General features: G+C 43.7%; 1 protein-coding gene across 3 annotated transcripts; it reads left to right on the forward strand.

The window, feature by feature from the left end:
* The first annotated feature begins 480 nt into the window (after positions 1-480).
* Positions 481-11,645, forward strand: LOC106577632 (arf-GAP domain and FG repeat-containing protein 2). 3 transcript variants are annotated; one of them, XM_014155923.2, is made up of 14 exons: positions 481-1,295; positions 2,154-2,247; positions 3,305-3,420; positions 3,677-3,818; positions 4,229-4,361; positions 4,595-4,699; positions 4,856-4,888; positions 5,650-5,892; positions 6,658-6,730; positions 7,857-7,900; positions 8,059-8,151; positions 8,585-8,704; positions 9,257-9,327; positions 9,587-11,645. In XM_014155923.2, the coding sequence occupies exons 1-14, from the start codon at positions 1,129-1,131 to the stop codon at positions 9,632-9,634; spliced, it is 1,482 nt and encodes a 493-aa protein (XP_014011398.2). In that variant the 5' UTR covers positions 481-1,128; the 3' UTR covers positions 9,635-11,645. The 3 variants fall into 3 exon arrangements, with proteins under 3 accessions (XP_014011398.2, XP_045557346.1, XP_014011399.2); XM_045701390.1 differs by having other exon boundaries at positions 481-929; XM_014155924.2 differs by lacking the exon at positions 4,856-4,888 and having other exon boundaries at positions 484-1,295.
* The last annotated feature ends 424 nt before the right edge of the window (positions 11,646-12,069 follow it).

The following is a 12,069-nucleotide window of genomic DNA, read 5'->3' on the forward strand; positions in this document are numbered from 1 at the left end:
TCAGAAATGCTTGGAGGATCAAATGACGAGTGACAAGGGACTCAGCCAGTCAGTCACCGCCTGACCTGACCACGCATGTCTCTCCCTTGTGACCAAAATAAGTCCTTACATTAGGCCTACTTACACTGGTTGATCTGCTCTGAGAGTCAAATCTGAACCCGGTCTAAAGTGTATAAGAGAGATTTATTTTGCGTAGGTAATCTATCTTCAATCTGTTGACTACATTAGTTGACTACGTGTGCGTAATGGCGCGAGGGCAAACCCGTTTGGACCTGTATGGCCTAGCCTATGTTTTTATTTATTTGCATGTTACTGTTCTATATGGATGGGCTTTAGAGAGTGATGTGAAGGGTTAACAATTTCAAAACAGATGAAACAAACATGTTTCGTGTCGGACGTCATCATGCAATGGGCGTGATGTAGCCGTTAAAGGTCTGTTGCTGAGTTACTATGAAAATAAACTCACCCCAGAAAGCTCTGATCAAATAGTACTAATCAACATCTATTTGTTTCAGCGTATAGAATATCATTTCATAACTAGAATGGTGATTTTTTTATCTCTCGTCTATGTCGGTTTATTTGTGTGGGTTATTTTATTTACCACTCTATGGTATGTGTCCTTGCCTTAGCTGGCAATCTGGGTTTCAAAAAATCTGTCATCATTCCAAAGCGCCGCGTCTTCATGGAACGACAGACACGAGCGCAATAATGCCAAAGGGGGGGTGTGCGTATGGCAAGCAGAGAGCGGAGCAGAGAGAGAGAGATTTAGAGCGAGAGGCAGATGCCTTTCCCCACTCCAGGAGAGAATACCGCAGCAATGGATAAATAATAACGACGTAGTAAAACTCATTGACAGCTTGATAAGACCTCATTTCTGACTTCCGCTAAAGACACGAAATAGCCTGACGCGTGCATGTAGGAATATCCAGGTAATATCCAGGTCTCAAATCGCGTAAACGCGAGCCGCATAATAATCGTTTTCATAATGCGGGCGTGAGTAACATACAGTGAACGGAGGGAGAAATAAGGGAGGTTAGCGGAGGGCCAGTGGTAATCGGCTCACCACTATACGAGCTATAGTCCTCTCCGCCAGACCAAAAGCGGGCGAGAGCGGGCCGAGACAGCAGTATGTCGAACCGAAAACATCGGGACAGCCAAGAGATATGCGCCCGCAAGGTCCGGGAGCTGGCCCAGGCTGGAGTAAACAAACACTGCTTCGAGTGCAGTCAACCCGGGGTGACTTACATCGATATCACCGTGGGCTGCTTCGTGTGCACGTCGTGCTCTGGAATGCTGTAAGTAGGTGGATACACAAGGGACATATATATTTGGATAGCTTCTATAACATGCATATTGCGCACATGAGGCTATTATATATGTCTATAAATAAAATAAGCCCTTTGCATGCAAATTATTAACCAATAATAATGTCCAGTATGCTGCATCTGCAGAGCATCTTTGAAGATGCTGTTATATTTGAGCATTGAGAAGGAACTGAAACGTGAAACTGTAGCCTAACGTGGCCTATGCGCCCTGTATTCATTTACGAGGTCCCCCTTGGGGTGTTAACTTCCTATGGCTACAGTTAATTGGACTACTACTACTTTAACATTTTCAGGCGTGCCCGTTTATCGCGCCGTGTTACGTTTCCTTTCGTCGTGGCCCAGGTTTGGTGTCTCTTTCTGGTTCATGTAACATTCTGCATGCAGACCGTTGCCAGCTCAGGTCCTCAACACATTATAGGCTATGGCTGTAGCATGTCGTAAGGTTCAGTAATTTGCAGTGGCCAGATTTCAGCACAGGCTTAGAGTCTTGTCACGAGCACAGCATAATAGCCTAAACTTTAAACCCTTTGCGCACTGAATGAGCAAACTATTATGTCATGTTTTGTATGCCTAACCTTCTCTACACTGGATACATTTGCAATATGACAATTTTCACATTCTCTCACAGTCACCTGTCATGGCATCCATTTTTTGAACACTTTAAATCCCCCTTACATCCCATTACTCTTCAATTCTCCATCATGAGTGTTCCTCTTCGGTGATTTATGCGATTATAGGCAGAACAAATGTGGAGTGCCCACTTTTACACATCTTCCATCTCTCTTTTATTGTTTTTTTCTTTTCTTTTTTCCAATCTCTCTGCCTCAGGAGAGGACTCAACCCTCCCCACAGAGTCAAGTCTATCTCCATGACAACCTTCTCCCAACAGGAAGTGGAGTTTCTGCAAAACCATGGCAACGAGGTGAGTGACAAACGGGCCGCATCCATTATTGACAGTCAGGTGGGCTCGTGGGCGGGACCTAACAGTATTCCACCTATATTTCACCTTCCTCATTACAATTCTGGGGATAATGTTCAGTGCTCGGCTGGATACTTCAATATTTTAACGTCAGGAAAAGGTGAACAAAACACAATCGTGATGCATACTTGGACTCGTAACGTTCAGTATTCTATACATTTTTGATGTTCCGGGATAAATAGAGCAAGAATAGATTATATACCATAGGTATTATAAATAGATATCAGAAATGATATATGTATATCCTTTTACCGAGGCCACCAGGAGAGGGATTGAGGCGACATGAGGTAGATTTATCCATCTCTCAGAATAGTTTTTTTTTAATGTGAACTAGACAATATGTTTTTTTTCTAATGTGAACTAGACTATTAGATCCTAACCCTCACCTCCCTAGACCAGTCTGTTGTAGAATCTCCTCTGTTTTCTTCTCCATCTTTGTGAGATAAAAGGGGAAGTTTGATGCCTCCCTCCTGTATCAGTCTGACCAGACCGTGGCACTGTTTTGGTGGTTACAGACTGTTTCAGGAGGAATGCAGCTGCTCTGCCCAATTTGTGCAGTGAACGGAACGCAACATCACAGTGACACCCAAACCACCTCGTGTGTGTGTGTGTGTGTCTAATTCATTGCTTACAGTTATGCCCAATAATTGAATTTTAAACTTAGTTTGTGTGTGCATGTGTGAGTGTATGCACGAGTGTCTGATTCATTGCTCTAACGCGGATATCAGGTAGAAAATTCAGGATATTTCAGTCAGATTTAGTCATGATTAATCAATGTGTTGATCTTGGTGATTCATTTTCATGTCAGTGAGATGCAGTACTGTGGCTCGAAAGCATGTAATTAATGTGTGGGGAGGCATGTGTATTGTTTATGTTCTGTGTGTGTGTGTGTGTGTGTGTGTGTGTGTGTGTGTGTGTGTGTGTGTGTGTGTGTGTGTGTGTGTGTGTGTGTGTGTGTGTGTGTGTGTGTGTGTGTGTGTGTGTGTGTGTGTGTGTGTAGGTGGGGAGGAGGACCTGGCTGTGTGCCTTTGATCCAAAGACAGAAGGTTGTTTCGACACGAGGGACTCCCAGAAACTGAAAGAGTTCCTCCAGGACAAATACGAGAAGAAGAAATGGTGTGGAAATCAATAAAGATATCATCATATATTCAGAAAGATATCCATATGTCAGATGTACCACCTACTTTGAACTCATCTGATCAAAGCTCCATAGTAACTAAGTTGTAATTGAACATTGACTGGAATGTGTGGAGTTTTTAGGACGGTGCATTTACTTACTGTGAGAAAAGTTTTCTTTTTTTGTTTAGTTTAGTTTCATTGAGATAGAATCTCTTCCTCAAATGTAATCACAGAAACATGTCATTATTTCCAGGCATTTTTCAAAGAACAAGAACAGGAGGGAGGTAGAGGGGCCCTGGAGCCCGCCTGGGGTACAGGCCTTACCCATCTCTCACGGCCCCACACCCTCCCAGGCCCACGCCATGCCCCCCTCGGCCAGACTGTTACGCACACTGGTGAGATACATAACACCTCCGAGAGATTGAGGAAATGAGAGAGAGAGTAAGAGCTGTATTTTCTGTCAGTGAAGCTGTATTGAATTGAATTAAATCCGAGAAAGTGAAGAAAGAGAGAGAGCGTGAGAAAGAGAAGTGGAGGGAGAGGGATAGAGCGAGAGCAAGAGGAAAAGAGATAGGCAGAGAGAGGTGTTACTGTGGACAGGAGTAATAGAGGTAGAGAGAGGTGAATACTGTGCCCGAATACTGTAGCAGAGGTCCTACGTCACAGAGAGAACCCACTCCAGGTCGTCTCCACATCAAAGATAAAGGGATTAATAATAGATGAAGGGTTATATGAGGATATGTAACACAGAGGGGAAATACACTCACCCACTGTGTGGTGACTGTCTTGTTCCCTCCCTGTCTAGCCTCTCCTCCAGTCCCAGCTCTCGTCCTGGGGGGACAGAGTCCCCGCTATCTCCCCCGCGGACATGAGGGCTGACGTGTTCACTGCCCGTGCTCCCTCGCGCTCCCAGAGCTTCAGAGACCCCCCTATGAAAGGTAGAACTGTTCACCATCTTTTTTTGGTACTATGGATAATGGCACCTGAGGCAACATTATTTGACCCTGTTTTTTCTTTCTCTTTCCACTTCTCTCTATTGTTATGTCTGTTTCTCTATCCTTCTCACTCTCTCTCTGTTATTCTCCTTGTCTCCTCTCTGTCTCTGTCCTCTCTTTCCTTGTCTCATCTCTCTCTCTCTCTCTCTCTCTCTCTCTCTCTCTCTCTCTCTCAGACTCTCTACTGAGTGGTATAGAAAGACAACGTCCAGGCTCTCTTTCCTCGGCGATGGGAACTCATAGCCATGCCCCCTCCTTCCCTGCCCTCCCTCGACCCTCAGGTACAGACCACACTGACCTCTTGTCTGATTGGATGTCTTATGAAATGTACTTCCTGGTGTCTTCTTCTACCTACATATCTCTCATTTTCTTCCCCATCTCTGGTCCCTCTTTTTCTTTCTCTTTTTCCTTCTCTCTCTTCACGTTTGCTTCCTTAGCCAGTAGCACTTTCAAAAACAACTTCACTTTAGGTAAGGCACTAACCTGTACAGTATTTGAAAGTGTGCTGAATGGTTATTCCGAGGAATAGAATAGAAACGAAAATAATAGAATAGAATAGATTTGGGGGTTGTGCATACTGCATAATTCCCTGTAAAACAGTAGTGATGTGTTCCCCTGCTAAGTGACTGTAAATTCCAATTGATCAGTCAGTTTCTTCCTTCGAAGTCCCCGATCTCAAGCCTGGCCAGGTCAAGGAGAGACACACTGTACCCTGAGAGAGAGAGAGAGAGAAAGTGGAAAATAACAAATTTAAAACTATTTTTAGAGAGTAGCCAATGCTCCTTTCAACGGGGGCCCAATGGTATTCCACCATGCTGCGGTGCAGTAGTGTAGTGAGCTATATGGGTCACAGTTCTAATCATGCACATTAACATTCCAAATAAGTATGCTATGAAGAAGTGTATGATAAAGTAGGCTATGATTCAGCCCAAATCCTGCTGGCTGCTAATACATGTAGCATGCTAAATGTTTATGCAAAGCTAGTATTGCCCCAATAAGGAATTCTGAGGTTATATTTGCCATATTGGACTGTTGAGGCTATTGCCTGGTCAGGTCACATGGACAGAAAACAAATACATGGGCTGTCTCTGAAATGGCACTCTATTACCTATATAGTTCAGTACTTTGCAGGTCCTGGTCAAATGTAGTACACTATATAGGGAATAGGGTGCCATTTCGGACTCACCCCCAGCCTTCCTTATATCGGCCATCTTTTTGTTGGCTCTCCCAGGTCGTACAGTGGCCTCCTCGGGGGGCTCAGCCCCCTTCAGGGCCTTCCCTAAGTCTCTGAGTGTGGACTTTGGAGGGCTCAGCCAACAGCACAGTCGCAGTGCCGTCAGCGTCGCCCCCCCAGCCCCCGGCCCCAACACACACACAAACCACCAGGACCGCTACGCTGCCCTGTCCCAGCTGAACAGTGTATTCCCTGACACATCACCCGGACCTGGGACTGGAGCTGGACCAGGACTTACAGGTAAGGGTACAAGGAGTGAGGGGGGATGGAAGTGTGTGTGTGTGTGTGTGTGTGTGTGTGTGTGTGTGTGTGTGTGTGTGTGTGTGTGTGTGTGAGTGCGCGCACGCGTGTGTGTGTGTGTGTGTGCATGTGAGAGAGAGAGAGAGAGAGAGAGAGGGGAGAGAGAGAGGGAGAGAGAGGGAGAGAGAGAGGGAGAGAGAGAGGGAGAGGGAGAGAGAGAGGGAGAGCGAGAGGGAGAGCGATAAAAGGTTGTTGACAGCTACATTGCACAACGTTCTTAGTCTAAATGCCAAAGTTTATTATTCCCATTGTGCTTTCAGCTCTGAATGCTACACCGTTGGGTTGGAAACTTTGGAAATATGTTCCAGTTTTGATTTAGCAATGCTACTAAATGCTAACATAACTAATGCTAATATAAATGTGCAGGAACAATGCTTTGGGCATGTTTAAACATATATTATAGTTTTATTCCCATGATTCAATACATACTACTTCTCCCCCAGGCAATCATATAGGTATTGTTTTCCTCTGTCATAGTTTAATTTGATTAATATAGCGTTGAACTCTAGAGCAGTTTTTTTTTACACTTTTACACTCAATACAGTTACACCTTGACGACTCAAGCTCTCAGAGTGGAAACTTTGCATCCTATGTCTAAGTGATTTAAAGTACTCTTAACAGCTAATTACACTTGATCTCTCAAATTAAGCTCCAGCTAAAGCCCTGTGCTTATGGTCTGTCTATTATTTTTATGTCTGTTGTTAGCAACCCCCGGTGGACTACGCCAGTATAACACGCACTTTGGGAAGCGCCTGTCCTCCAGTTCTACTCCTGCCAGGTAATGAATGCAATGTCAAGCAAATACACTTAACGTTCATATTAAGTTAACTGACTATGTGGCAACTCTGTGCACGTGCATTGCAAATGCACCGGTCCCAATACAAAAATATTGTTTTATTAGCTCAGGATATCTGCACGCCCTTGGTTTAGTAATTCATGACAGTCCTACACCAGAGCTGGAGACAACAAAATTGATTGTTTTAGTTTTTTAATGTTCATACATTTAGGAATACAGTAATACAATAATTCATACCCTTTGACTTAATCCACATTTTGTTACAGCCTGAATTTAAAATTGATAAAATATATATGTTTTCTCACCCATCTACACACAATACGCCACAATGAAAACTTTTTTTTGCACATTTTTGCAAATGTATTGAAAAGGAAATAGAGAAAAATCTCATTTACATAAGTATTCATCACCCCTGAGTCAATAAATGTTTGGCAGTGATTACAGCTGTGAGTCTTTCTAGATAAGACTTTAAGAGCTTTGCACACCTGGATTGTACAATATTTGCACATTATTCTTTTTTAAATTCTTCAAGCTCTGTCAAGTTGGTTGTTGATCATTGCGAGACAGCCATTTTCAAGTCTTGCCATAGATTTTCAAGCCAGTTTAAGTCAAAACTGTAACAAACTCCGTAACTGTTTTAAAGTCACCATTGGCCTCGTGGTGAAATCCCTGAGCGGTTTCCTTCCTCTCCAACATCTGAGTTAGGAAGTACTCCTGTATCTTTGTGTTGACTGGGTGTATTGATGCACCATCTGAAGTATAATTAATAACTTCAACGTGCTCAAAGTGATATTCAGTGTCTGCTTCTGTGCAAGGCATTGGATAACCTTGAATACTTATTGACTCAAGGCGTTTCAGCTTTTCATTTGGAATTAATTTGTAAAAATGTCTAAAAACATAATTCCACTTTGACATTATGGGGTATTGTGTACAGACCAGTGATACAACATCTCAATTTAATCCATTTCAAATTCAGGCTGTAACACAGACAACATTTTGAAAAAGTCAAGGGATGTGAATACTTTCTGAAGGCACTGTATATAGTTGGTCCTCCCTCATCCTCACCCTTCCTTCCTTCCTTCCTCTCTTCTTTTCCTTCTTTCCTCAGCTCTCCAGGCATGGATGCCGTGACGGGATCCCAAACATTTGCAAGTAGGCAGTGTTACAAAAATATGAATTAATTATGCGGGCGTATATTTTTCATGAAAGATTTTCAAAGACATGACCAAATCCCTTAACCTCTTTGTCTCTCTCTTTCTCTCTTTGTCTCTCCCCCTCTTTCTCTCTGTCTCTCTACCGCCATGCCTCAGATTTCCCCAACCCGTTCAGCTCCCGTTCCAGCTCTCAGCAGCAGCAGCCTGCCCTCTCTCCCAGTAACCCCTTCCACAGCTCCACCTCCGGAGGTAAGTTTCCCACAGGGCTAGTGCAATCCAGCGTCCTTGGGACGTCTCTACCCTAAACCTTAACCTTAACCCTAACCCTAGTCTTAACCATACCCTAACCCTAATCTTAACCATAACCCTTACCTAACCCCAACAATTACCTTAACCTTTTTACATTTTAACTTCAATTGGGTAACATCAGAGTTGGGACGTCCCAAGGGGAAAAGTTCAAGAATGTTCCAGTAACAGTTTACATTAAGGTACTCTTTAAAGCGTTCAACTGTATATAAGTGGTTTATAGACAGTGTTCATGAGTTAATACTGTAGTTTAGAAATCATTAACAAGCTGTTATAATGGAGAATTGAGAATAAAGTCTGATCCATATACAAGGCCCCTGGATTCGTGGTGTATTGGAGGACACAAGATGACACCCCAGTGTTGTGTTTCTTCCAGGTGACTCCAGTGGTTTTGTCACCTCTCCCACCTCAGTGTTTCCTCCGTCTGCCACCTTCCCAGCTCCCACTACCCAGAATGCATTTCCTCACGAGCATGCCAACAAACAGGAGACCAACGGCAAGTAGAAGTCAACAATCGTTCTATTCTATTATTCTAAGCTCTGCTCTTTCCTATTCTATTCTGCCAACAGAATGGCGAGAATGTTCTCCAACGACGCAGTACAGGACCACACGAAAATAGCACTTGCCGTTTTGCGTTCTGTTTATACAAAGTACAGTACATGCTTTGCCAAGAAACACAAAAGTTAGTCAGTGCTGTGGTGTTTGATGGCTGTGCTACCACAGCAGCAGGCCATCACCCCACAGCTAATGATGATTACCAGCATCTTACCTCCCCCGCTTACATAACACCAACTCAGTCCCTAAATATAGAGTTACAACCCAGAAATGTTGAATTAGTGAAATTGCCATGGTCTGTGGGGCGTTGCCCATTCTAGTAATTATATTTCTTTGTTTACACCCCCTTTCATGTTGGGTGCAGGTTGATTTCAATGTGTGTTGAATGGCAATTCCCATGTGGTTCTATATTTGTCAGACTAGTATAGTATTTGAAGTATTAGTATTTGTTCTTAATGTATCTCTGGCTTTGGGGGTGTTGTTGTGTTTGTAGGTTTTGCCTCTTTCCCTGCGCCGGACTCTCAGCCCAATGTTCCTTGTCCAATGTCAGTGAACCCATTCACTGTGAGTACCACACTACAGCAACACAACCACAATGAGCATTGAGTGCACTTCAATAGATTGCGCAGTGTTTGCTGGGGATTTGGATGGGAGCTGCTTAATTATTATGCTAAAGCTTAATTCAACAGGAATTAATGGTTCATTGGCGTTTGAGGGCTTTCCTGACGCAGTACATTTACAGTAGAAGCTCTCCCTCACCATCTCCTTCGCTCTCTCACTCTCCCTCCACCTCTTTCCCTCCTTCACTCCCTCCCTCTCTCAGGGGAATGTTTACCCGAGTAGAGGAATGTCGCGAAACCCTTTCATCTGATACCGGCGCCCCTGGCTACAACCGACATGGAGGGGTGGACTGAAGACCGGTGAACTTGAAGAGCTGCTGCCATTTCAATGCCCCATCAAAGAGAGAGAGAGAGGGGGGAAACATTCATGCAGGCCCCTCTCCCCTCTACGTGTGTGTGTGTCCGTGCACGTGTGGAGTATCTGTACTGTAACGTTTATCCATGGAAAGAATGTGTGCATGTGCGTGCCGGTGTGTTTGAGTGAGTGTGTGTGTGTGTGTGTGTGTGTGTGTGTGTGTGTGTGTGTGTGTGTGTGTGTGTGTGTGTGTGTGTGTGTGTGTGTGTGTGTGTGTGTGTGTGTGTGTGTGTGTGTGTACCATATACCAAGGGTGTTTAATATGGCAATAGAATCCACCTCAGGGATCTGTGTGTGTCATTACCAAGACACACACACACACACTTACACACTTAGCTGGGTGTACACTACACGATTTTGGCCCCGATTTAGCTGCCCCAGACAAGATCCAACGACAAAATGTCATTGCCTACTCGTTTAATGTGAGCGGGTCAGAGATGCAATCTGAGGGCTACCGATCCCGTCCTTGAGCAGTCCCAGAAGTCCCGATATTTTCAAACGTTTGATTTTGTCGGCACAAAATCCGCAATGCTCTCGGAAGTGTGAGATGTGCATCGACAAGTTCTGAGAACGGTGGTCAGCAAGAGCCAATGAGAGCTCGCCAGAGAAGAAGCCAGTGAGATGATGTCGTTGTTTCGCATCACCCAGAATGTGTGGACTCTCCAGCAGGAGCCATGACTACTAGTAGTATATGTTCGTACTTGCCTTTAACCAAAGCCAAAGTGTCAAATCGTTACACAGCTCTGAAGTTCACAAGCAATGTTATTCCATCCAAAATGTTGGCTAGATATTTCAACTCTTATTGGCATGCGTGAATGTCTGACTGAAAACGTTTATGAGGCTGCTTTTGAGCCACAGCTCGTTCTAGTGACATTAACAATCCAATCACATCATCACGTCAGTGTTTTGACGAGACAGCATGGTGGTACCGAGAATCCTCACGACCAAGTGAAGAACCTTGGCGTGTGTGACATCCATTTGTGCCAGATCGTTTAGTGTGGTGCACCACTACGTTAGCAAGACAAAAAAAAAAAAAAACGACAGGAAAGAAGGTTGTTTAATGTGAGAGGCTCGGCAATGTTCGGATTTTAAAGTTGTGTAGTGTGCACCCGACATTAGCTGTTTCTCCCATGTACTGCTTCTGTGCAACAGCAGCCCCATCAGCACGTCAAATCATCATATTTTGCTTACTTTTTGGATACACCTCTGAAAAGGGCATTCAAAAACTCCCCAAAGCTAGCCAGTCCAGTCTGTCAGTGTGTATCAAGTTACAGAATGGAGACATCCCTCTTCAAGGCTTTCAGAGCTGAACAATATGACAAGCGCAAACAATTATGACAAGCAAGCATTTCTTTTTTCTTAGTGACGGTTATGCCAGCCTTAACACAACGTCCTCTTAATGCATGTAGATTGGAGAACATTCAGACAAGCCTGTCTTTCCCCCCCCCATGTGCTGTGTGCGTACCAGAGGAGGCTGGTGAGAGGAGCTATAGAAGGACTGACTCATTGTAATGGCTGGATTGGAATCAATGGAACCGAGTCAAACGTGAGGTTTCTGTCACAATGAGTTTCCCCTGTTGTGTACGTATGTGGAAAACACGTTTCTATTGTTTTTTTTAATGTTTGTTGTTTTTTGTAAATCATTTGTGTTTCAGTCTCAGGCTGCATGCGCTGGGAGGGCTGCAAGAGGAGATGCTATTGAATGTAAAAGCTATTTTCAAAACAATAACAGTGTGTTTCATCTCTCCCTGTAATGGACCAAATGTTTCTTGTTCTTTTGGGTGACAACATGGAGGTGAAATTCATTTTCTTTCTTTCTCTTTTTTTCAAGAGTTCCATTGACGAAGTATTTGTAATGAAAAGTGTCCATGTTCATAAATTCAAATAATATTGGTTGCTTCTTTAAACAGTGCCTGGTTCTTTATTCGTTGTGTGTCTGTCTCTCTCTCAATTTTTCAATTCAATTCAATTTGCTTTATTGGCATGACTTAACAATGTACATATTGCCAAAGCTTACTTTGGAGATTAAGTGATACATTTACAATATGAACATAATTAATAATAATAATCAATATTGTCAACGGGACAACAGTAGCAACAATAACAAAGGGTAAAAATAACCGTACATTGAACAATAACAATAAGCATAGAGGACACAGGTTGGTTGGTCTGTCAGACACTGTCCCTCATCTTATGGCAGGCAGCAATGTAGTGCGCTGCCAACCCACAGCTCTCTGCATCCTCCCCCAACAGGACGGGTAGCCTATCCTCATCAGAGAGTCATTTGAAACCTCGAATAAGGGTTTCAAATTTGGGGAAATGACACTCTCT

This window comes from Salmo salar, chromosome ssa18 (assembly GCF_905237065.1).
Source record: "Salmo salar chromosome ssa18, Ssal_v3.1, whole genome shotgun sequence".
NCBI lineage: Eukaryota > Metazoa > Chordata > Actinopteri > Salmoniformes > Salmonidae > Salmo > Salmo salar.